General features: G+C 47.3%; 1 protein-coding gene across 3 annotated transcripts in view; it reads right to left on the bottom strand.

Moving 5' to 3' along the window:
- The window catches only part of ANKRD29 (ankyrin repeat domain 29), a 61,956-nt gene extending 60,383 nt beyond the window's left edge, over positions 1 to 1,573 (bottom strand). The window contains exon 1 of one of the 3 annotated variants that reach the window (XM_075585030.1): positions 1,360 to 1,573. In XM_075585030.1, coding sequence (XP_075441145.1) covers positions 1,360 to 1,380 — 21 coding nt within the window. In that variant the 5' untranslated portion in view covers positions 1,381 to 1,573. The remainder of the gene's footprint in view (positions 1 to 1,359) is intronic. The other 2 variants (XM_075585036.1, XM_075585023.1) reach the window with 2 other exon arrangements.
- Positions 1,574 to 25,013: the final 23,440 nt, after the last annotated feature.

Below are 25,013 nucleotides of genomic sequence, written 5' to 3'. Positions count from 1 at the left end.
GCACTGAAATCACTTATTACCAGTCATTTTGCAGAAGGTAACACAAGAATACATGAGAGATATGAGATGCATTGTGCATTAAGAGTGTTAAGTGCACATCATGTGTGACAGGAAAATGAGGTAAAATAGATATAGATTTACAGTCTTAGCCTTCTTTAACTACCAAAATTACAAATACAATGAAAATGAAGAAACATCCAAAAATGTAAGTTACAGACATGTACTATAAGATAGCATCATATAATTTAAGAGCTGTGTTTTTAAAAGTAGCTATGTAATAATAATAATAACAATTTTTCCAAACACAATGAGCCTTATTTATTATGATGTGATACTGCAGATTGCAGTAAGATCACAGGGAAATTGGCATTCAAGCCAATGGCAGTCTTCCCACCATTGCACTGCAATCTACACTATTGCAGCTTAATGCATATGGTAGAATGAGCCCTGAACGTTTACAGTCTCATTTTAATGTTGGGGGCACAAGGCCCAGATTTACTAAAAGGTGCTGAGCTTTAGCACGCCTTAACTCCTTTTCAAATAAATGGCTTACTAAAGTTTAACACCATTTAATGAATCTGGGCTGAACAGCTGACACGGAGATTCAAACTGGGGTCTCCTGCAGCAGTGTTGTTATCACTAAGCTTCCCCTCTAGCTATTCCTTATCACGTTTAAGTTACGACTAGTATTTAAAATAGTGTTGCTATTTTATTCACAATTAACCAAAAATGTTAATCAAATTCTGGTTTTAAAGAATGATGTGACTTCATCTTGTTAATATTTGATTCTCCATTGACATTTTCAATCATTTTGAACTTGTGCATTCATGATGCAAAACTCTCTTTGGATCTGGGTGGACTGGACCTTGTAAGGTGATTGGCACTCACAAACTCTATAGAAAAAATAAAACCCATGCAAGCAAGGACACATTATTAACAGCATTCATTTTTCAATGCTTTGAAAGATAGAGAAGTCACATCAAGATACAAAGATTGAGAAAGAGATTTAACCACAATAACCGTTTAATAGCAAGAAAAAAAAAGTCACAAGTAGCTGCCACTGGGATCTGATCCTAATTCTCCTTCATAGACCAGCACTCCTTGCCCCAGTTATATCCTTTTAAATACTCCCAATACTAAAGATGCAGCAATAAGCAGGATCATTTCTACAGCAAGAGAAAATGCCCCTAACTAAGGTACAGCAACCACAAGGCCTTGTATATCGATAGGGCTGTTTCTGCATGGTGCCGTCCCAGAACAAGGCCTGTGAGTCAGGAGACAAGCATTAATACGAGAGTAGCACTGTATCTTCAAATGCAGTGCAGTGTCACAATCAGAATTCATAACAAATAACATTACCTTGAAAGACATCCTGCACATCTCAGCAGCACCAGCTCATTCCAGGTAGGGTGAAAGAGAAGTGTATCAGGTTGATTGCTAGTAGCTGCTTTCCCCTTACTAAAATGCTGCAACTGCAGAGCACAAGCTTGTCTGTTCAATCAGCAGAAACGGAGAAGCAAAGCTCCAAGCATTGCAGCAGCAGCTGGATAGCCAGCAGTATTGACTCCTTCAGTACCAAAGAAGCCTGCAACACAAACAAATGTGTTGCAAGCCCTTCTGACACATAAGTCTGCTTTTTCTGTTGAACATCATGAGAAGCATCTTCCCCTGAGAGGAAATTGATATTCACACAGATACCCAACAAGCTCTGAGAAACCCCTACCATTACCACATAATATATATATACAGTATGTATGTAAGTGTCAAAAGGAGGGCTAGTGGGCGTGGTATACAACAAAAAACAGACAAAGATGCTCAAAGCTACTTCCAATGTGACAAAAATGCACAGTGCAATACCTATATATTCTCTTGAAAAAAGGGTCGTTTAGTTTAACCCTTTGCCCAAAGCGTCTTAAGCCTGCTGCGACTTTCAAGGCATGACCCTAGCAGGTCCTAACACTCCCTGGTTAAAATTCTTATTTGCCTGTATAATTACAAGAAGAATGATCACATTGGATCTGTCATAACCTGGCAAAATGAAACTAACCTGACAACTTGGAAAGGCAGCTCTCCCTCCCCCCCAAGGTTTAAGCTTGCCCCTCCCCACTTTCCAAGTTGGCAGGTCAGTTTCATTTTGCCAGGTTATGACAGATCCAATGTGATCATTCTTCTTGTAATTATACAGGTTAATAAGAATTTTAACCCAGGGAGTGTTAGGACCTGCTAGGGTCATGCCTTGAAAGTGGCAGCAGGCTTAAGACGCTTTGGCCAAAGGGTTAAACTAAATGACCCTTTTTTCAAGAGCATATATAGGTATTGCACTGTGTATTTTTGTCACATTGGAAGTAGCTTTAGGCATCTCTGTATGAAATTGATATTCATGCAGATATATTTATGGATATATGTTCGAGAAAGGGGAAGCACTAGATCTTATTCATATATGTAGTAACATCCACTGGTCACAGTTTAGTTACGAAAGTAGTTGTTTTGTGCTTGGATGCAAGTGAAAGCATGACCTAAAATCGCCCCTTCCAATATTGTATAGCCGTTGCACCCCTTTCCCCCTTAGTGAAATTGGGGGCTGCTTCTTCTGCTTCCCCATATTTGCGGTGGTGCGTACTTGTGTGGCAACAAGAGGGCTGAGTGCTCCACTGTGTCGTGGGGAGAACAGGACAGGATTTACAGGGTACCTTATTCGTGGTTGCAGCGCCTCCAGTCAGCATGGGTTCTTTGGATGGAAGGAGAGTCCTCCCACCTTTCTTGGTTCTTAGACAGTGAATCACACTGATGATGGTACAATGGTGTTTATTGTAGGTTCTTATCTTACAGCATTGCATTGCTTTCTTCCTGCATAATGATGATAATGGTGTTCCTCCTGAGGCCTCCTACTGAGACCCAGGGTAGCTAGTACTCACTCCATAGGGGGAGGAAAGAGACACCCCCACTTTTGTGAGAGTGCCAGTATTTATACCCTTGGGTGTGACTGTAACTCCGCCTCATAACAAGACAGATCTGGATACTGACAGGCTATCACATCCAGTATGTGACCCAATCAGTATCCACCCCTCAGGCTGACACTCTCTGGCTGTTGCTAGGCCCTCCCTTGGGGACATCAAAAATAGCTAAAGCTGCAAAAGCACACAAGGCCTTTCTGAAGGAATTAACCCATCCACTACCTGCACCTAACAGGACTTACACTGGTAGGGCCCATGAGAAGAAGTAGCGGCTGGAGGCTAGGCTACAATCTCCCCCTGGTGAAATTCCAACATCTCCGCTTGGACTACAGTAGACGCAACATCCCATAATGTACAATAGCATTGAATTAACTTAACATAATATGCAGTAACATTTGCATACGTTAACACATTGCAATGCACATCACCATAACATATATCCATCCCCAACTGGAACCTGGATGTAATGTGAATGTACTAGGGCTACCTCAGTAGTAGTAGGCCGGATCAGGCTTCTTAACCATATTTCCATTACCGTCAGGTACTTTGACAGAATAGTACCTCCTTCTCCCAGACTCGGATATATATTCTACTCTGTCTATATGTATACTGTGGCCCACTACCCACAGCTTGAGTAGGTATTTTGCCCTGTCAAAATCACGGTACCTGTAGTCTCTGGTAGTGTTGGCTAAGTGTGCTATTATAGCTTCCTCCACCCACTCCATCCTGTGTTCCTCAGCACTCCCCATGAGGTTCTCCGGGAGATATGGATACTCATATCCCATCTGGCGGAATCTTTGTACTGGAACTCTCTCTGTCCTACTGAAGTTCATTAGGCCTTTTTCTCTGGCTGTACCTGGTAGCACCCAAAACACTGACCCTTCCAATAATGGTGGTTCTACACTCTCCTCCTTAATTAAAGAGGTATTGGGTACTGACCCTGACAGACTACTCTTAGCTGACCCCTTCTGTACTGGTTCTGATGAGGAATTTACCTCCCGCTCCACCCGGTCCCTCCATGGTACAGACTTCCCCACAACTGATACAGGCATAACATGCACGGCAGACATATCACATTTGACATTACTGTTTGGGGCCACGGGACTCACCGGGGATCAGAGTATAGGAGTCCGGGGTCTTACTCTAGGACTGGTGGTGGTAGTGGATGGAGGGAAAAAATGGGCAGGTTGGGCAGTGGCTTGGGCAACTGCGGCAGATGGGCACGTCTCGGAAAAGAAAACTTTTGGGAGCCTCCCCCGGAGGAGCGATAGAAATGTCCACAGTCCCAGCAAGGCTCAGTTGACCGTGGCCTTTAGGAATCGAGCTTCAGCCATGACGGTGGCATTGAGAGCATCTCATTCTTCCTTCCGTTCTCTGCAAACGAAGGCGGAAAGAGTCCACAGCGGATCTGTCACTCACCGGAGTGGCAGCAGTAGCAGGTAGCCCGTCTGGTCGGATGGCTTTGCGGCCTTCTCTTCTCCCGGTGGTGGAGCTGTACTTGGTGTTGCTTTGCGGTCATCCGGGGTGGTTCCGGACATCTGAGGTGGTGCTGGCCGGCACTTCCCGAAGGAATTGCTCCAGCAGCCTCAGCGCGCCGTAGTGGCGTTCCGCAGCGGTCACATAGGCTGCAGCTCGAGCGCGGGCCTCGCACATTTTTTTTCGGTGACGCAGGTACAATCGGCAGTCTCTTGCGCGCGATCCCAGCGTGGATCGATACTCCGGATCTCCATAGGTCCACTGGTCACGATTACCGGTTCCAGCAGCTCCGCAGGAGACTCGGGTGCGTTGGTGGTGGTCTCGGCGGGTACCTCATAGACGCCATCGGCCTCATCATCCGACTCACTGACGGTGATCACCTCCGCAGGTTTCTCTGTCTCGGAGCAGCTTTCCAGAGTGGAAGTAGAACGCACCTCGCAGTATGCGGGTGGCGCTTCTCCGCGGGGCTCAGACGGTTAGCTACTCAGCGTAAGTGTCACACCGGACACGGTAAGGGACAGCTCCGGTGGCGGGGTGGCATTGGGCATATTCCGGAAGGCACTCACCCAGGTTGTAGAGCCCAGAAGGGAACCTTCTTTCCACCCCACATGGTGCACGGAGTGTAACTCCATACTCAGCTTGGCTTCTGAATAGTCAATCACTATTTGTAAATCAGGGTAGAACTCTTCGTACACCATTGCTAGATAGTGCAAAGTGGCATCGCTGGCAGATCCTTGCGCTAGTGCGGTCAGCTTGTGCACCAATGTGTAGAGTGTCCACAGTTCTTCTGTGCTCATGTTAGGATTGGGCCATAAATTATCCTCTGGTTTAGGCCGCGTGAATGGCACACAACACACCGGGCAACTCCCTATCTCGTGAAGCTGTTTGCCTGGATGATTGCACAGTGGGCAAACTCCTAGCAAGAGAGTCTCCTGGGGGTCCTTAAGCACCAGGACTCCCCCGGTCAGTTCATAGATTTGATCATTTTCTTGCATGTTGAATAGGATGAAGCAGCTTTGCATACACGTCAGTGCTGTTAGAGTACACATGCAATCTGGCTCTTCACATCCTGTTTGCTCCGTTTGGGCACACCTAGCTCCTCCCGCTGGTGAACATGATAGTCCAATCAGAAGCAAGGAAGGGGGCGTAGTTTTGGCAGTTCGCGCTGTTTTCTTGCAAACAGAGCAGAGTAAAAGCTTGCAACTGCATGCAACTTTTGCAAAACACCATGCGGCTTCCCTGGTATCAGCGGGAACCGACATTTTACATAGTACACAGTCCATTGCCATGCGTCTCCCAGTTCTCTGGACCGCCATTTTGTAATCACTGTTATGGGTATTTTCTTTTCTGTAGGGAAGCATCCCGTGGCAGACAAAACCCCCGTAAAGCACATTACACTTGTAACCCACAGTCGAGTTCTCTGCGATATTATGTGCTTGAAACTGCTACTAGCAACGTGGTAACTCCTCAAACGGAAAGTTCTGGGAAACCTTACCTACAATCTCAGTCCCCCCCCTCCTCGGACGATACCCAGCATTTCTCTTATGCCACCCTGCTTTGGCACTGACACTGCAGACCCCTGGGACACGTTAACCAGACCACCACCCTGCAGGCATCCTACACCTATCACTCCTCGGGGTGACTTAGCACAGAACCATGTAGCTACTTGTCCCAACCAAAATATCCTTTAGGGCAGAGCAGGCTGTAGCTTCTGGCAGATACAAATCCCCTTCACACCACACCTGTCCCCCTCTCACATTTCAGTACTGAAACTGTAAATTTACTTTCTCTCTTTGATTTCTTCTGCTGGCAAACCTGTTCTGCGAGCATATAATCTCAGTAGCGACTCCAAATATAGCCCTTGCACCCCCCCACCTAAGTTAGATTGGGGTCGGCTTCTACTGCTACTCTATATTTGCGGTGGTGCGTACCTGTGTGGCAACAAGAGGGCTGAGTGCTCCACTGTGTCGTGGGGAGAACAGGACAGAATTTACAGGGTACCTTATTCGTGGTTGCAGCGCCTCCAGTCAGCATGGGTTCTTTGGATGGAAGGAGAGTCCTCCCACCTTTCTTGGTTCTTAGACAGTGAATCCCACTGATGATGATACATTGGTGTTTATTGTAGGTTCTATCTTACAGCATTGCATTGCTTGCTTCCTGCATGATGATGTAATGGTGCTCCTCCTGAGGCCTCCTAGTGAGACCCAGGATAGCTGATACTCATTCACAGGGGGAGGAAAGAGACACCCCCACTTATGTGAGAGTGCCAGTATTTATACCCTTGGGTGTGACTGTAACTCCGCCTCACAACAAGTCAAAAGAAAAACAGCCTCCAGAGAGGGGAGTGAAGCGCAGCCAAGGGACAAATCGCAAGAACCAGCAGACCATAGGTTAAAAATCTAGTTTATTGGTCCACAAGGGGAGACACCATTCTCCGCCTCACAACAAGACAGGTCTGAATACTGACAGGCCATCACATCCAGTATGTGACCCAATCATTATCCCCCCCTCAGGCTGACACTCTCTGGCTGTTGCTAGGTCCGCCCTTAGATACATCAAATATATCTAAAGCTGCAAAAGCACACAAGGCCTTTCTGAAGGAATTAACCCATCCACTGCCTGCACCTAACAGGACTTACACTGGTAGGGCCCAGGAAAAGAAGTAGCGGCCGGAGGCTAAGCTACAATTGTACCCAAGTAAACACACTGGACGACTTCATGGGAGGAACATGGTCATATCTTTTATTGACCACAAAGCATACCTATGTAGCCCCCTCGTGGTTGGCTTCTAATTGGTTAAGGGGTTAATGGCTAGAATGGGCTAACTATGTGGGATCACAAGGTTCTGCCCCTCCTACGTTGCCTTGTCACCAGTGATGTCATCATGGGGAGTATGTGGGTATATATAGCCACGCCCATATCCCAGAGTTCAGTTCTTCAGTGTTCGAACTGAGGTTCTCAAGTAAGTCCTGTAAATAAGCTTATGTGCTTGTAGTCTGCAGCTGGTTATGTCATGTCACTTTTCTTATTTTAAAGTTAGTAATCTGACCTGTTCTTAAGGCTGTGGACATAGTGCAGGCGATTGCCACGCGTGGCATGAACAAATGCATGTAAATGCACCAGTCCGGCCATGCTGTGTGTTATGCGACACGCGCGCGGTAGTGCGCCAGGATTTGGGCAGACATTTATTTTTTATTTTTCACGCAATGGCAGCGTCACATGAGCGTTTTCGACCAATGAGGGCGAACCAGCCTGGTGATGTCACGGCCACGCCTCCCCGTCGTGTGAGTCCACAAATCGCTCAGGCAATGGGTGCGCACGCCTACTTGCGCCCTGTCGCATGCGCACTATGGTCGAGTGCGCTGGCAATCGTGCGCTGTGCCCTGCTCGGCCAGGCGATTTGTGGCCGGCTAAGTGTGCGCTCGCCAGGGGGCACAGCCACGACGTAACGGAGCTGGTTCGCCCTCACTGGGCGAACAGCGCACGTGACGTGCTTGCAAGCGGCAAATTCAAATTTGCTTGCTCTGCAAGCAGCTAAGCGCCGAGCAGGCGCTTGCTCACGCTGGCCGCACACATTGCCTCAATGTGTTTCATCGCGGCCAGCATGAGCGCACCCACCTGCTCAGTGCCACCCTGGCCGAGGCCTAAGTCAGCTCCTGCACTGTATACAGGATCAGGAAGCTCATGTCTATAGGAGAAGTATGCAACATAGTTCACACAGGGTTACCCATACTGTGACCTGAACATATGTCGGACCGGCCAAACCAAAGGTTCTTAATGCATTACTGTCTTCCTGCAAAATGCTTCTTTCCCATCCTTTGTTACGGGTAATCAAGATATTCACAATTACAAGATGTATCCTGAGCCTCCACTGAATGAGAGATTAGGGTAACAAGTTCGGCGGTGCCTCAATTTGACAGGGGCCCTGCCTAAGAGCAGGGATAATACCTCCCAGGAAAACTATATGCTACGCAACAAACATGCACATGATGATGAAGTGAACACTATATATAACTTTACCAATAATAAGGAACATAAACATAACATCTGTATACACACTACAACATTAATTAAATGAACATACATTTGCTCATGCACATAACAATGTGATCCCACTGTCTCCAGCCCGTGACAGTCTCACCCACCAAAGGGTTCCCTGTGTGTCCTCCCATTATTGGTGCACCGATAGGGCACTTGAAGAGTTGGGAGTAGCCCATGAACCAATGTGATGCTGTGTTTATACCTTTATTGAAGCTTATGAGCGGTGGCTTGGCTCTCTGGGGAGAAAGGCTAATGGTCCCCTGCAGCAGGGTCTCAGACAACAATCCCTTCACTCCTCACAAATGGCACTGCAGCAATGTATACCTGGATACTGCTTTGACTCTCCCAGCATGCAGTCACAGTCTGTGTAACAGCAATAGACACCCTCATGTACACACTCTACCAGTGACTCAGGGACCTATCTGGGGCCCAATAGTGCTGGCCTATGCCTGAGAGAGCCTAATATGGCATCCAGTGTCTCCTGTCCATTCCCCTCCTAAACACAAACTGACCATTAACATGCAACACATCACAAGGGCTTTGCCCAAATCCAAGATGGCTACCACAGCTACTGCCCTTCAAGACACAGAGATTCCAGAGGTAAGAGGGGAATCCCTGCTACAGAGAATAAGGAGAAATCCTTTTCATTGGAGTGAAGGATTCTCCATGAATCTAAGAGTTGTTGCTCTTGCAATAGTTTATTGATGTTTTTGATTTAGCTAAATCTTATCACATATATCCCAGAGGAGTTATCCAATTTTGTTGGTTGAGGGGGCGGGGGGTGATCTCCTTCTAATACTACTAGCCCGTCTTTGAATTCCTCCAGTTGTGAGAGGATATTGTGTAAGAAAGAGTCCTGGGTTATTTTTGGTGTGTAGACATTTACGGGTAACTTTCTTATTTTGTAGTGTAGTGTAGTGTAGATAAACCTGCCCTCTGAGTCTACCCTTTGAGCTTCAACCTGACATGAGTTTTTTTCGTAGAGAGTAAAATGCCTACAGTACACCATTCCTTTTGCTATCGCAGAGCTCAGAAAGCAGGATGTACATTTATGATCAATTGGTTTAGGAGGTTCTGTTTTTTAAAGTCAGTTTCCTGGATAAATATTATGTCTCCTTTCAATTTCCAGAATTCAGACAGTGCCAATTTCCTCTTTTTGTTGCTATTTTAGCCTTTTATAGTTAGGGAAATAATTTGAATGGGCATGTGTAGCGATGTGGTGTAAGTAATCCGTTTCTGGCCTTGCTTGTAGCCTTGCATATCTCTGCAGTTCATCTACTACTCCCTCTTGCAATCAATAGTACCTGTGCTAGCTTTCACTGCAGCCTTTGGCTGTGTCCCCAGTCTTCACTGTGGCACGCGCGCCCGGCAGGGGGGCGGCGCGTGCACAGCGCTACACCGCGATCTGCGGTCTGGGGGGAGAGGGAAGGTTTGCGACGGGATGGTGCGTGGCTGTGGGTTTGCGGGGGCGTGGCCATGACGTCCCGCGGCTGGTTCGCCCTTATTGGCTGAACCGCCGGCGGGGGCGTGGCCACGCCTCCGTCGCAGATGTTGAGTTCAAATTCTCCTGCCTCCCTGAAAACCTGTCGCGCACCGCTCGCAAAGGTGCGCGACAAGGTAGGGACTGGGACCGGCCGGACTGGGGGGGGGCGGGGCTTGATAGCACAGCGCACGCAGAGCCGTGCGCTGTGACAGTGACTGGGACCGCAGCCTAAGTCCTGTGCTCTGTCATTGGAGGATTCTCACACACCTCCTTCCTGTTATTGGCCCGTCGCCCTTTATATACTGCTCTTCCCACACTGCTTCAGTGCCGAGCATAATCCTTCGCTGGATGTCATAGTGTTCTGCCACAAGCCTTCTGGCTTGCTACACCTTGTTTTTCTATCCATGCCATGCTATAGTTCCTAGTTCTATTTTGTTAGTTCCTGGTTCCAGCAACCTGCTGCTACTCTCCACGCAGAGCTCTGTGTTCCTGAGGCCTGCTGCACTCTCCCTTTGCAGAGACCTACTTCGGACTCCTGTGCTGAAGCACTGTTTTTTCCCCGGCGCTGCCCTGCGGTGTTCTTCGGCCAGCCTGCTGTCTCCTCCTACTGAGACTGGCATCATGGGTCATTCCCGCTCCTCGTGCAGAGGCCGCTCTCGCTCCTACGCTGAAGCAGATAGCGCCCGTCTACCCGTTGCCGAACTCTAGCCCGAACCATGACGATGCTGCCTTCTCCGATCCTGACCCTGGCTTCTCAGACAATGCTGCCTTCTCCAGTCCGGACCCCGGCTTGTTTGACCATGAACTTCGCACTCCGGATCTGGCTCCGAGGCCTAAGGTTGGTCATTATGCAACCCCACCTCAGCCTCGCGGTCCGGTCCTGGTTTGTGGCGAGCACAACCGTGATGTGGTTTGAACAATGCATGTCTGATGTAGGGTTGGGAATCTGGGAGAATCGATAGCAATTGGAATGGTACTCAATTTTACATGTGAGATGGGTCCAAATCAGGTTGGTCCCTTTAATTCTGATTTAATTCATGTGTCGTCTCCCATGGGTCACTTCACGCTCCTAAATAATAAATAAGGAAAAACAAGAGCAAAAAAGGAGAGAAAGCATGTAAGGCTAAACGTAACAAGATAACCTAGTGGTTTAAAGAGAACATTTGTTTCCGTATCCAACCCCCGAGATCTGGAGGCAGTGGGAGGGGAAGTAGTTATAGCAATGTATGGGGGATCATCGGGGGTACTGACTAACCAACAAGTCCTCGGCCAGCTCCCCTAGGACATGAAAGCTGAAGTAACTGAAAACAAGATTTTTTTTTTTCAAACATCTATGGGCTCCTTTTCTCTGATAACACTGCTATGAAAGAAAATAGACTTAATGGAGTTACTGTGATACCATGTCTTTCATCTTAAATGATATCATGAAGCTTTTATGTCACGTGAGATTTATCATTTAAGGCCGAAAATTCTAGAGAGTAGTGCCCAACTCATTTATCTCAAAATATGTTGTCCGTATCTTTAACGGTGCTCGACACCGATAGGAAGCGGAACCCGCAGGGCTGAGATAGGGGTATATGATCACCGACCAGAGCCAGGGGACAGTGTCCTGTTAGAGTAGTCATAGTCGTGATCCAGGTGATCTTCCAACAAATCAGGGGAGCTCGTCTCGTAGTTATGAAATAAAGAAACAGTACATAGTGTAATACTGTTGTGAATAAATTTGTGCAAACAAAGCTCAATAATGACTACTCACAATAAAGCAGTCAAATTCAGGCAGTCATCCAACTTAAGGGATGGATGTTCCCAGTGTATACAGCAGCCCCCAGCCCCCAACCTCCAAGGAGAAAAAAAGAAGAAAAGAGACCATATAGTGCAGATGGTATTTAGTATTAAAAGGGGATTCAAAAAATGCAGGCTTACACTTCATATGATCGAGGTATGCAGTATGATATTATAGGTAGTGGGTGCTCATCTGGTCGCGATCCTTTTGAGTTCCTCACTATCCTCTGCTCCACCGCAATAACCTCGCGTCCACGCCAGGCACTCCCGTTGCGTCACTTCCGGTTGTTAAGCGAACTTCCGGATTTGATGACAGGGGTGGACCTCAGTTGTTCTTCCTCTTCGGTATGGGCTGAAACACCCTAACCCTAACACTTTGAAGCTATAGGGCTTATTTAGTAAACTGCAGTAGTGCCAATCTGGGTTCAATGGGGCTTCACATGCGGCAATAATCTCCGCTTACTGAATGAGCTCCAATATTTTAGCCTAACAAAATTTCAATTTCAACGTGACATTGAAGGCATATTTAAGCGAGAGAGATTCTTACCTACAACCCACCTTAAAATTAATCTGTGCTCATCTATTGTATAAGAAAAAAGCACAGAAATCGAGATACACCTTTTCAAATAATTTATTTTGTTCATAAAAATGTGGAAACTAAGTTTAAATTGTGATTCTGAATGTAAAAGTATTATTTCTAAATGTCCCTGAGCACGTTGCCATTACATGAGCCATGTTCTGTTCATTTTGTCTCTTCTGAATAATTTGCCATGTTTCCCTGGTTTTGAGACGGTTTATTTACAACTTGAGTCACCAAGTCTGAGTTCGTTTTTAAACCAGATAAAACCTGGCGGTAAAAACGCTTCAACCTTTTACCTTCTAATAAATATTTTTTTCCCCATATCTACCATAAATTACTCTTAACTGGTGCCCAGGACAAGGAGGAATATCTCCAGATCTGCAATAAAGACATGGGGCGTATTTATTGAGAGTACATTGAGAGTTACCTCTCATTTTCAAGTATGTCCCGGGCATAGAGTTATAATGACAAATACATGGTTACAAAAACATAGTTACAATGAGTGGAAAGGGTTATACAGTACATTATATACAAGACATTGAATGCACAAGATAATATATATGTAACGGTCATATCACCCCACCCAATCTCATATGTAGTGTGGGTGAGTAGAACATGTGGTGTTACCGGTGTGGTGCGTATACCTGCAGGCTCACAGGAGGCCTGAGCCTCCGCTAATGAGAGCCTGGGGTGAATCCTCTGGAACGGATCTTCGTTTACAGCGCCTCCACCTATGTAGGATTCTAGGGAAGTGTAGAATGACCCTACATAGGAACCCAATAAGAAACTACACACACAGTGATTATATATAACTAAGGGCTTTACTACGAACATAGAGAATATCATAATCCATTACATAACATCATTACCTGTGTCCCTCTCACGAGGAGACACTACCCGTGGTGACGTCTCGCAGGACGATTCCCCGACACCAGGTGATCCCACCCAGTGTCCCAAGAACCCCACCCAATGTCCCGTACTCCTACAGAGATAGTCACTGGGTGACTGCGCAGTCACTAAAACCTCTAGGCCTGTTGGTGCACATATAATATTGATACCTTCCGAGCACTCCGATGCTCGGGCCTGCAACACTCTTCTCAAAGGGTCAGACGTCCGTCTGATCCTTTCCAGGTATTCTGCCGGTGGACCCCAACGAGGGTCCCACTGCTCCACGGGAACTGCAACCGATCACGGCAACACCAACCGCATGGGAACAGCAACCGCCGTTATCAGCTTTCTGCCTACTACTTCTAGAGTGACAGCCACCCTAACCTAGGGCCTGTCCCTGAGGAACCGCAACCTGGGATGGCTTGGGGAAAACTCCTAGGGCCTGTGGAACATTAACCTGCCCCCCTTCCCCTAGCTACCCAGTCTCAACTGTAACTGCTAATCCTAACAGCCTAACGCACCTGCAGCCAACACTCAGCTCACACTGTCAGCCTGCAGGGATCCACACACACTTCACACACACTGCACGCACTGCGCCCAGCACATGCAGCGACACACACACAGACAGCTGCAATCACACACAGCCACCTGGATCCCGTAGCAATCCACTACTAGCACACTGTGCCTATTTGCCAATGCCCACAGCCCTCTCCGCTGTGGCACTGCCAAACCTGCACCTTACACACACTAAGGGTGACCTCCCTATCTAGGGCCGTCCCTTATCAGTTACCCACTAACCTGGTGGGGAGTTGGGGCCTACCTGGAGGGTGAGGGTACCTATCAGGATGCAGGAGCTGCACTCACTCCCCGCATCCTTCCTTCCCCTTCAGCTCCTCTGCTCCAACTGCCAAACGTGCTGCAGCCCAAACAATGTATCTCTTTCCTCCAGGCCTTCCTAAGCCCTATTGGCTCCCTGGTATCACATGGGGCGTGCAAAGGCTCTTGGGATATGTGGTCCCAGCTCAGAGCCTTCCCTGGTAGGCTAGGGGTTCGCGGGCTTTTCCTGCCCTGCACTGCGCGTGCGCAAGCTCTCCCGGGCTTTCTCTCTTCTCCCCGAGCTGTCCCTATGCTCGCGCGAGCTATCCCTAGCTCTGGGGCTTTCCCTGCGCCTACGCGTCCCTGCGCATGCGCAACGCTGTCTTCAATGGCGGCGCCCTGCCTCACCGGCCGCCGGGACCTTAGAGACGCGATCGCGGCCTTAGCAACGGCCCGATCGTGTCCCCGGCAACCAGCCGCAGGCAGGAGAAGCCGCGCTGCTCCCTGCTCCAGCCCCCACCCTTGGAAGCAGCCGTCGGGTTGTTCAGTACCCGCGATCGAGCTGCACCAGGGGAGGGGGGTCTCCAGGAGCTGCTGGGGACCAGGGTTACACTCTCCCCCTGGTGAAACACCCAACGCCCTCGCTTGGGGAACGACATAGCATGGTACACAGTTATACAATGAAAAGGCAGTGCATATGTACAACTTATCAATGGTGACTTTAAACCCCAGGTTACAATGCATTTCACACCCATTAATACCCGAGACTAGCTGAGACCGTTTGTGGGGTGCCCCTACCAGATCAGATGGGGGTACCTCACTTTTGCGTCCGTGAGCCTCCCCCAGAAAAATTTCTTGGAGAGCACACTCTAAGGCGACAGTTTCTGGCTCTTCGCTACTTCCTCCCCCTGGTGGAAGGAGTAGCCCAGTGTCTCGGAAGCAGACCTTTACCCGGTCATCCGCGGCTTGGATGCGGTAGACCAGGAGGCCAGGACCTTTCCCGCGGTCCACTACCTGAGGAATGGGGAGCTCCTTTTTGGGCTTAAAGGAGGCCAGTCTCCCTGGATCTCTCTCCACACAGTCTTTGTCCCCATATTTTTGTGAGGCTTCCACTGAGAAGCTAGCACGGGACAATGTCTCGGTTTCACCTGGCAGGGGGGAAAGAGTAGACACCTTACCCCTGCGGTGATTCACGGTGGCCAACAGGTCCTCGGGGACGCTGTCAGTTCCCACCTTGGCGGTATCGGGACCTGTCCCCAATTCTTCTGGGACAGTCCACTCACTGACTCGAACTTCGGGAGCGTTGGATCCCAGTCCTGGGACCACTTGCGTCGGAGCACACGGGCTCACACTCCGCTCAGGAACCATAGCTTTGGCCTTCTTCACGGCCACCTCCATCGGAGTCGGTGGGGAACAAGGGGGTTCCTTACCACTCTGCTGGCTGACGATGGGCTTCCCTTCTTCCGGAAGGATCGACGGTAGACACTGGTCCACTCTCTTCCCTGGACAGCTACCTTCTAATGAGGACACCTCCGCCAGGACGCGATGAAGAGGGGAGCCCTTCGCCCGGGCGACCAGACTTAAGGAGCCATCGTGCTCCGCGGTCACCTGGAGGCTCACCCCCGACACCCCTGGGGCAGTCGACTCACCCTTGTCGGCGTTAGGTACTGGTCCCCATTCTAGGACCGATGGTACCTCTGTAGTAGGTCGAACTGACCATTGTAGGGCCCACGGGCCCACAGCCGGGTCCGCAACATCGGGACACACTTCCTCTAGGGCACACGGGCCCACAGAAGGCTCTGCATTCGCCGAGATAGTGTGTTCCTTGGTGTCACTGAAGTGGTCCGCCGGCAGGCGCATCACCACAAGTGACGGGTCGCTGGATTCACTAGAAGAAGGTGGGGGTATATACACCTTACCCTGTGATTCCTCTGTCTCACTGCTGGGGTGGTTCGCCGGTAGGCGCATCGCCACCGATGGGGATTCAACCTTGTCCGCTGGCAACATCACGATCGGATCCTCCGCCAACGTGTTGCTCGGCTCCAGGATGGGCTGATCCGGGTTCTGTGGTTCCTGCTCAGGAACCAGGTCTAGAAGGTTCACTTGGGCGCACTGGCCCTCCGAAATGTCTATGAGAAGGGTAGATGGGTTAGTTATACTGACCGGCTCTTCAGGCTGGGGCACAATAGGTTTTAAGAACCAGTCACCGCAATCTTCACATTGAGGCTCCCACGCCAATGCCGCTCTAGAACAGTCACATGTGGGGCTAAAATACTGTATGCTCAGTTCTCCATCCACGGTGCCGGTCTTGAAATCCAGCGGTAGCTGAAATAGGTCGGCTCCTTGGACATAAGCTTTTTGCAGGCATGTGCACATTAATGTAAGGGCTTTCACTCCTGGCGCGTGCCAGGCCACATACACATTGGGGTGTACTCCCTTACAGTCTGTTTCATCACTATCAGGAAGCCAAGAGTCTATTTCATTTATGTCGGCCACAGTGCCCTCTTCCTCGGGCTGTCCTGTAGCCGCCAACGGCACGGGTTGCAGAGTCGGTATCCTGCAGCAGCCACACATGCGTCCCCAGGCCAATTTACAAAAGGAGCAGTCACCGTTGTTACAGAAACATTCCCGGCACCCATCCTCGTTCGCGTCTTCCAACCGCCCCTTTATCAGGCACGTCAAAACACCAAAGTTCATACTACCCGACAGACTCAACGATTCTATCATACACGGACACAACAAAAAGGATACGGCCCCGGCCTTCATCGGCCAGAGTCCATATGACGGCGAGCAATTTTCTTTGCCCCCAGTACTTTCTTTGATGGAGACAGCAGTTACGGATGAAGGCTCACAGTGCTTGCTCCCCCTGGTGGAATCTGAAGGAGGGGCAGCACACTCTTTCATTGAGTGACTCTGGCTCGGCACAGAGTTATTCAGTTGGCGGGGGCGGGGCTTAGGGTTTCCCGCCAAGCTCGGACAGTCTGCAACATTTTCCCGCGCGGGCGGGAAATCAGCACGTGACTTCTTCATGGCGAACAAAAATAGCACAATTTAGAAAAATGAAAACAGGACACCCCAGGTTCTCTCAGCAGCGCCTCCAAATGTAACGGTCATATCACCCCACCCAATCTCATATGTAGTGTGGGTGAGTAGAACATGTGGTGTTACCGGTGTGGTGCGTATACCTGCAGGCTCACAGGAGGCCTGAGCCTCCGCTAATGAGAGCCTGGGGTGAATCCTCTGGAACGGATCTTCGTTTACAGCGCCTCCACCTATGTAGGATTCTAGGGAAGTGTAGAATGACCCTACATAGGAACCCAATAAGAAACTACACACACAGTGATTATATATAACTAAGGGCTTTACTACGAACATAGAGAATATCATAATCCATTACATAACATCATTACCTGTGTCCCTCTCACGAGGAGACACTACCCGTGGTGACGTCTCGCAGGACGATTCCCCGACACCAGGTGATCCCACCCAGTGTCCCAAGAACCCCACCCAATGTCCCGTACTCCTACAGAGATAGTCACTGGGTGACTGCGCAGTCACTAAAACCTCTAGGCCTGTTGGTGCACATATAATATTGATACCTTCCGAGCACTCCGATGCTCGGGCCTGCAACACTCTTCTCAAAGGGTCAGACGTCCGTCTGATCCTTTCCAGGTATTCTGCCGGTGGACCCCAACGAGGGTCCCACTGCTCCACGGGAACTGCAACCGATCACGGCAACACCAACCGCATGGGAACAGCAACCGCCGTTATCAGCTTTCTGCCTACTACTTCTAGAGTGACAGCCACCCTAACCTAGGGCCTGTCCCTGAGGAACCGCAACCTGGGATGGCTTGGGGAAAACTCCTAGGGCCTGTGGAACATTAACCTGCCCCCCTTCCCCTAGCTACCCAGTCTCAACTGTAACTGCTAATCCTAACAGCCTAACGCACCTGCAGCCAACACTCAGCTCACACTGTCAGCCTGCAGGGATCCACACACACTTCACACACACTGCACGCACTGCGCCCAGCACATGCAGCGACACACACACAGACAGCTGCAATCACACACAGCCACCTGGATCCCGTAGCAATCCACTACTAGCACACTGTGCCTATTTGCCAATGCCCACAGCCCTCTCCGCTGTGGCACTGCCAAACCTGCACCTTACACACACTAAGGGTGACCTCCCTATCTAGGGCCGTCCCTTATCAGTTACCCACTAACCTGGTGGGGAGTTGGGGCCTACCTGGAGGGTGAGGGTACCTATCAGGATGCAGGAGCTGCACTCACTCCCCGCATCCTTCCTTCCCCTTCAGCTCCTCTGCTCCAACTGCCAAACGTGCTGCAGCCCAAACAATGTATCTCTTTCCTCCAGGCCTTCCTAAGCCCTATTGGCTCCCTGGTATCACATGGGGCGTGCAAAGGCTCTTGGGATATGTGGTCCCAGCTCAGAGCCTTCCCTGGTAGGCTAGGGGTTCGCGGGCTTTTCCTGCCCTGCACTGCGCGTGCGCAAGCTCTCCCGGGCTTTCTCTCTTCTCCCCGAGCTGTCCCTATGCTCGCGCGAGCTATCCCTAGCTCTGGGGCTTTCCCTGCGCCTACGCGTCCCTGCGCATGCGCAACGCTGTCTTCAATGGCGGCGCCCTGCCTCACCGGCCGCCGGGACCTTAGAGACGCGATCGCGGCCTTAGCAACGGCCCGATCGTGTCCCCGGCAACCAGCCGCAGGCAGGAGAAGCCGCGCTGCTCCCTGCTCCAGCCCCCACCCTTGGAAGCAGCCGTCGGGTTGTTCAGTACCCGCGATCGAGCTGCACCAGGGGAGGGGGGTCTCCAGGAGCTGCTGGGGACCAGGGTTACATATATTATAGGCGTATATAACAGTTACAGCGGTTTATCCCCCGACTGTCAAATTGGGTCAAAATTCAGCAACTGATTGATAAAAAAACAACCCTGCCCTTTAATAAATGTGGTGCAGATTTTGTGATTCAGTTTAGAAGTTAGGAGACTTTGATAAATGAGACTTTTTTTTCGTTTACTCTAGTGCTACCTTTTGCTGATACATACGTACCACACATAATGATGCACTTCTGATCCTTTTAGAGGTCACTTATTAAAGTCTTCCGACTGCCAAACTGGGAAATATCTAATACAAAAATACAGCATTTTGGCTGTGTGTTTGCAACCAGGAAGGATTAGTTTTTTTACCTCCGTTTCCAAAGTAAGTGTGTCCTTTTCCTGTAATTTGTGTAACAAAGTTGTGTATGTTCTTTGTGAATAAATGCAATTTATTTAATCTCTCTGCTTGCTCAATCAATGATCCCGGTAATTAAGGTGTTAATAAGTTTGTCTACCGTGACATGGACCCAACTGTCCTTACTCATTTAAAATCCATATCCCAGGTATGGGTCGGTCTATACCTCTGCCTAGCGGGTCTGTCTCCTGGACAGTAACAAGCGACGTACGTAACATAACAGTGAGAAACAAAAGGTGGAAAAACAGCGGAACTCAAATAACAACTGAGGTGGTATGGGAGGGTGTGGCCCTTAAATATGGTTTGTCACCATTGCATACCACGTGTAAAGAGGTAATGTGATAAAGCAACCACTCAGATTATTTACCATGTGTTTGCAGCCTTTATTGATGACGCCAGACATAAGCGCTGGAACCAAGCCTCGATGACGTAACGCAGGGACATTTTCTTTCCCCCAGTGTCTGAAGTCCTCAATAAAGCCAGCAAACACATGGTAAATCAAGCAATTTGATTATTATTTACTGATTATTATGCAACAGCAACAGCCCTTATGTAACGGTTGTGACCTCCCACACCACCTCATGAGCCGGTGGAGAGAGAGCGTGTAAGGCAGGTAAACAAATATGAAGAACAAATAAAAGAAGACATGGTTTTACTACAGTGCTCTTCAAGCAACTTAAGCGTCGTGGGCTTGAATTAATGTTGAGGACGGTTCATCATTGGACATCATGGCAATGAATTACAAAAGCATATAGATAATTGCCAAAAGAACACCAAGACAATGTGCAAAAACCTCACAGTTTATTAAATAACATAGTTGATATTTCGGTCTCAACAGAGACCTTTAACAGAACTTGTAGACAAGATACATCAGTCATTAAAGCAAGCTATTTGTAACATTAAGTGGTGCCAATAGCACGTCTGTCGTAAGTGGTGGTGCCGAATGTTTGCCCACTTCTTCCGCATACAAAACTGGAACCGGAAGAAACTTCTCGTTACTGTCTCCTGGACAGTAACAAGCGACGTACGTAACATAACAGTGAGAAACAAAAGGTGGAAAAACAGCGGAACTCAAATAACAACTGAGGTGGTATGGGAGGGTGTGGCCCTTAAATATGGTTTGTCACCATTGCATACCACGTGTAAAGAGGTAATGTGATAAAGCAACCACTCAGATTATTTACCATGTGTTTGCAGCCTTTATTGATGATGCCAGACATAAGCACTGGAACCAAGCCTCGATGACGTAACGCAGGGACATTTTCTTTCCCCCAGTGTCTGAAGTCCTCAATAAAGCCAGCAAACACATGGTAAATCAAGCAATCTGATTATTATTTACTGATTATTATGCAACAGCAACAGCCCTTATGTAACGGTTGTGACCTCCCACACCACCTCATGAGCCGGTGGAGAGAGAGCGTGTAAGGCAGGTAAACAAATATGAAGAACAAATAAAAGAAGACATGGTTTTACTACAGTGCTCTTCAAGCAACTTAAGCGTCGTGGGCTTGAATTAATGTTGAGGACGGTTCATCATTGGACATCATGGCAATGAATTACAAAAGCATATAGATAATTGCCAAAAGAACACCAAGACAATGTGCAAAAACCTCACAGTTTATTAAATAACATAGTTGATATTTCGGTCTCAACAGAGACCTTTAACAGAACTTGTAGACAAGATACATCAGTCATTAAAGCAAGCTATTTGTAACATTAAGTGGTGCCAATAGCACATCTGTCGTAAGTGGTGGTGCCGAATGTTTGCCCACTTCTTCCACATACAAAACTGGAACCGGAAGAAACTTCTCGTTACTGGAAGTGATGAGGTGGGGTGACCAGGCAAGGGGCATCAACATGCACAACAGGAGCGATGTCTATTTGCATGACAACTTGTAAAACAATAGCAATTACAAAAGTGCACAGGCAATACAAGTCCACAGTCCGAAACATCCCAGAGGGCCTACGCATTTCACTCTTGGAGCTTCATCTGGGGGTAAGGATTTCACTCTTCAAGCTTCATCAGGGAGTAGCCTCTGACAAAGCTTGAAGTGAGAAACGTGTAGAGTCTCTGAACTTTTCATACAGTGGACTTGTGTTGCCGGAACCTGAGGAGAACTACCAACCCCCTAAGTGATGGTACGTTCCGGAAGTAACATTGCAGGAGCTGATGAGGGAGTCTAGTGTTGGTGCTCGCTGAGCATACAGCCACAATGTTTATTTTGTGACCCAATTTTGTGGTTTTAATGTTCATTATCTACAGTGAAAGTGTAAGTGCTATTCAATCCCCACTTCACTTATTTTAACTTTATAAATGGTATTATACTATGGCTGTCTGTTTCTGTTTTTCATTGGTGAATCCAGAATTTCAGTTGCTTAGAAGGCTTATTATTATTCTTCCTCCCCCTGAAGAAGTCTGCCACATCACATGAAACGCGCGTCGGGTTTCGGTGCGTCACGGCCATGATGCTCACGAGTGGGACGGCTTGATTTCGGATACATTCATACACACGGTTTTAGCGATGCCTGTTGTTATTACCACTTGAGTCTTTGTCTCTTTTTACCATTTCGATACTTTGTGTATACCGTTCAAGGTCTGGATATATGTTGCAATTTGTTGCTTTTGCTTCATCTGCCCTTGATGGGCTACTATTGATGTACTTTCGATATATCATTGCTACTGTCATGATAGTCTCTGCTGCCGTTGCTACTATGCTTATGATACTCTGTTTGCATTCCATCAGATCAGGCTCTATGTGTGTATGAAGCAATTTGCTGCTATTTATCCTGCCTTTATATGGCTGTATTGGCGTATCATACATCAACCACATACACAGGATATGCAATACATAGCAGCAGGATTTATCTATGTTGTATGTACTTGTTCCATGAATTCTTCTGGTCATACGACATCCTGTGAGACATCATGGATATCTAGGTATGTTCCACAAACAGCAGTATCTGTATATATATACCACATGGCACTATTTACTTTTGAGTATATACTTTGGTGTCTATACAGTATATAGGCATAGACTTTGTTTATACACAGCAACAGCTGTTTCACAGGCACCTTTTGGACTAACTGGTCTCAGTGAATGTAATCTGGATCTATCCATGCAAACAAGGCTATCAGCCTGTTGGCATATATATATTTCCCATCGGCCATCTTGCCATCCCACTAATGGGGATTTTAAATATATTTCACTGTTTATATACAGTATCATCTTAGTCGTCGTTATTATTGAATAAAACTTTATTATTTTCTTCCGTTTTATTGAGTGAGCACATTTGTACGACCTACCCAGATACTCTTTAATGGGCGATCCACCACCTAATACGGTCCTAAGGGATATTTAAATCTGAGTTACATTGAATTTTTCCCGCATTGAGTGCATATTGTAGGGGCCTATTGTGACCTTTAGTCGCATTCTATGTTGTGTCGTGTTAATGAATTCCTTCTTGCACCTCTGCTGTTTTGGTATTCGAATTTCACACACATTTTGGTGAGCGATTTGTCTCAGTGTAGTATTGGAATAATATCCTTCCTGTCTCACAGGATCAACACAGTTACTGAGTGTTCTGCTGCTTTTCTGGGATGATCATAAATCTATATTAAAAAAAGAAGAGTGCACAACAACCACTCATAGGGAAGTATGTATTGCAAAGGTATGTTAATATACAGAGGTAAGTATTGCGTATACAATTAGTAAATAAAAAACAAGCTTATCGTAAGATAGATGCCTGCCAGTAATCAGCGCAAGCTCCGGGACTGCAGGTGCAGGTCTTTGTGCTTCTCGGGGAAAATCCGACCGCTTGTAACAGACCGGTTCTACCGTCAGACAGTGACAGGCCGTCCAGAAGAGCCGAATGGTGACGCCTGGCGAGCGCTCGAACGGAGACTTAAAGCTCTCAAAAGTCTGTCAAAGACTGCCAAGAGAACAAAAATCGTTGAAATAGACAAAAATATAAACGACACCAAGCCACTTCTTCAGAGACTAAACTTAAATGAATAAACTAATATATACTGTATATACAGAAAAAAACGTAAACTTAAAACTAGATTAATTGAACATTGTAGTAGAATAAAAGCAGGTACTGATAAAACTACTTCAGTTTAACACTGTAAAGTCTTTGGCCACACTATATTATCTCTGTGACTGATTTGGATTTAACAGATGAATAAAATAACTATAGGAATTGATAGGGAGACATTCCTATTGCAGAGTGAAAGTTATTGTTTATTTACACGACTCTTGTACCCCATGGTCTCAATGATGAATTATGGCTATATTATTTTCTGACTAAACTTTAATATTATTATACTGATGGAAGTATTATGATGGCTTGCTAGATATTAAATATACTTAATTTGTGTATGTTTTGTATATAATGATCATAAATCTGTTTTTGTTATGTGTGATATAAAAGGTATATTTAAAAAATAATAATTATACACCTCGTGTGATAAGGTTGTTCTAGCGTTATATTGTAGCACTGGAGGGTTCCTTTCTTACTTTTGTTTATTTCCCTCAGCACTTTTTTAATTGCTATTGTTTTACAGGTTGCCATGCAACTAGCCTTTGCTCCATTGGTATGTGTTGATGCCCGTTGGCTGGTTACACCACCTCATCACTCCTGGTACCGAGCAGTTTCTTCCGGTTCCAGTTTTGTATGTGGAGATTGTGGGCACCCCAACTTACGGCAGATATGCTTTTGGCCCCAATTTATTTATATAAATAGGGTGTTATCATCAGTGATGTATCTTCTCTACTGTCTTTGAATCCTGAAGATGTCCTCTGCTGAGACTGAAACGTCAACTATGTTATTTAATAAACCGTGAGGTTTTTTGCACGTTGTTGTGCTTTTGGCATTAGTCTATCTGCTTATGTTTTGGTGTATCTGGCTCTATGCCTTAGCACTGTATCATTGTTTTGTTGAGTATTTACCTGTTTACAAGCCTGGTGTGCAGAGTTTTCTATTGTTGGTGGATTACAATGACATTAGGCTTTGTCCAGGCCACTTTTCAGGTCTCTAGATGTTTTTTTTTGTTTTTTGTTGTAGGGCTGTTTGAGGCCTACGAAGAGGTGAAGATATGGACTTACATTTTTTATCAATTGGGTTATTTTTCTTCTTCAAGTGAATTTGTTTCAAAAAGGTTGTGGACTTTTCAGAACTATATATATATATATATATATATATATATATATATATATATATATTGTGACAGAAACCAGGGGTTGGTAATAAACTCCATATACAGGGCTCCCAGGATACTGAACAGTTTCTGTCCTGTCTAAGCTGAACAGGGCAGCCTCGTGGTACAGGCACTCCATTCCACAGTTTGTCTGCTGCCTGTTTTCTGTCACCTGTCATGCTGATTAGAGTTCAGGTATATAAGACCTGTTTCCTGTTTCCTCTGGGCCCCGCCCAAGAGCCTGGAAGGCTGCTGAACTGCAGAGGGGTGAGAAAGCCTCTTTCCCAAATCGCTTCATTCATTCTGTTAGTTTGTCTAAAGACTGCAAAGGTACTTATTTTGTTGGTGGAAGTGGACAAGCCACTTCCAACTCTGAGTCAGGGACATCTAAGTTTAAGTTATCGCTCAGACGAGCAGCTTTTTGTTTGGCTTTGTTTTCTGTTTAAACTGTGGCAGTCTCAGTGCCTGGGACTGAATAAACCAGGCATAGCCTGTTTAAAGGAACAGTACGTGACGTCTCATCATTTAACCTACCCTAAAAGACCG

Source organism: Ascaphus truei, chromosome 2 (genome assembly GCF_040206685.1).
Source record: "Ascaphus truei isolate aAscTru1 chromosome 2, aAscTru1.hap1, whole genome shotgun sequence".
Classification (NCBI taxonomy): domain Eukaryota; kingdom Metazoa; phylum Chordata; class Amphibia; order Anura; family Ascaphidae; genus Ascaphus; species Ascaphus truei.
This window is presented reverse-complemented; position numbering and strand designations above follow the sequence as displayed.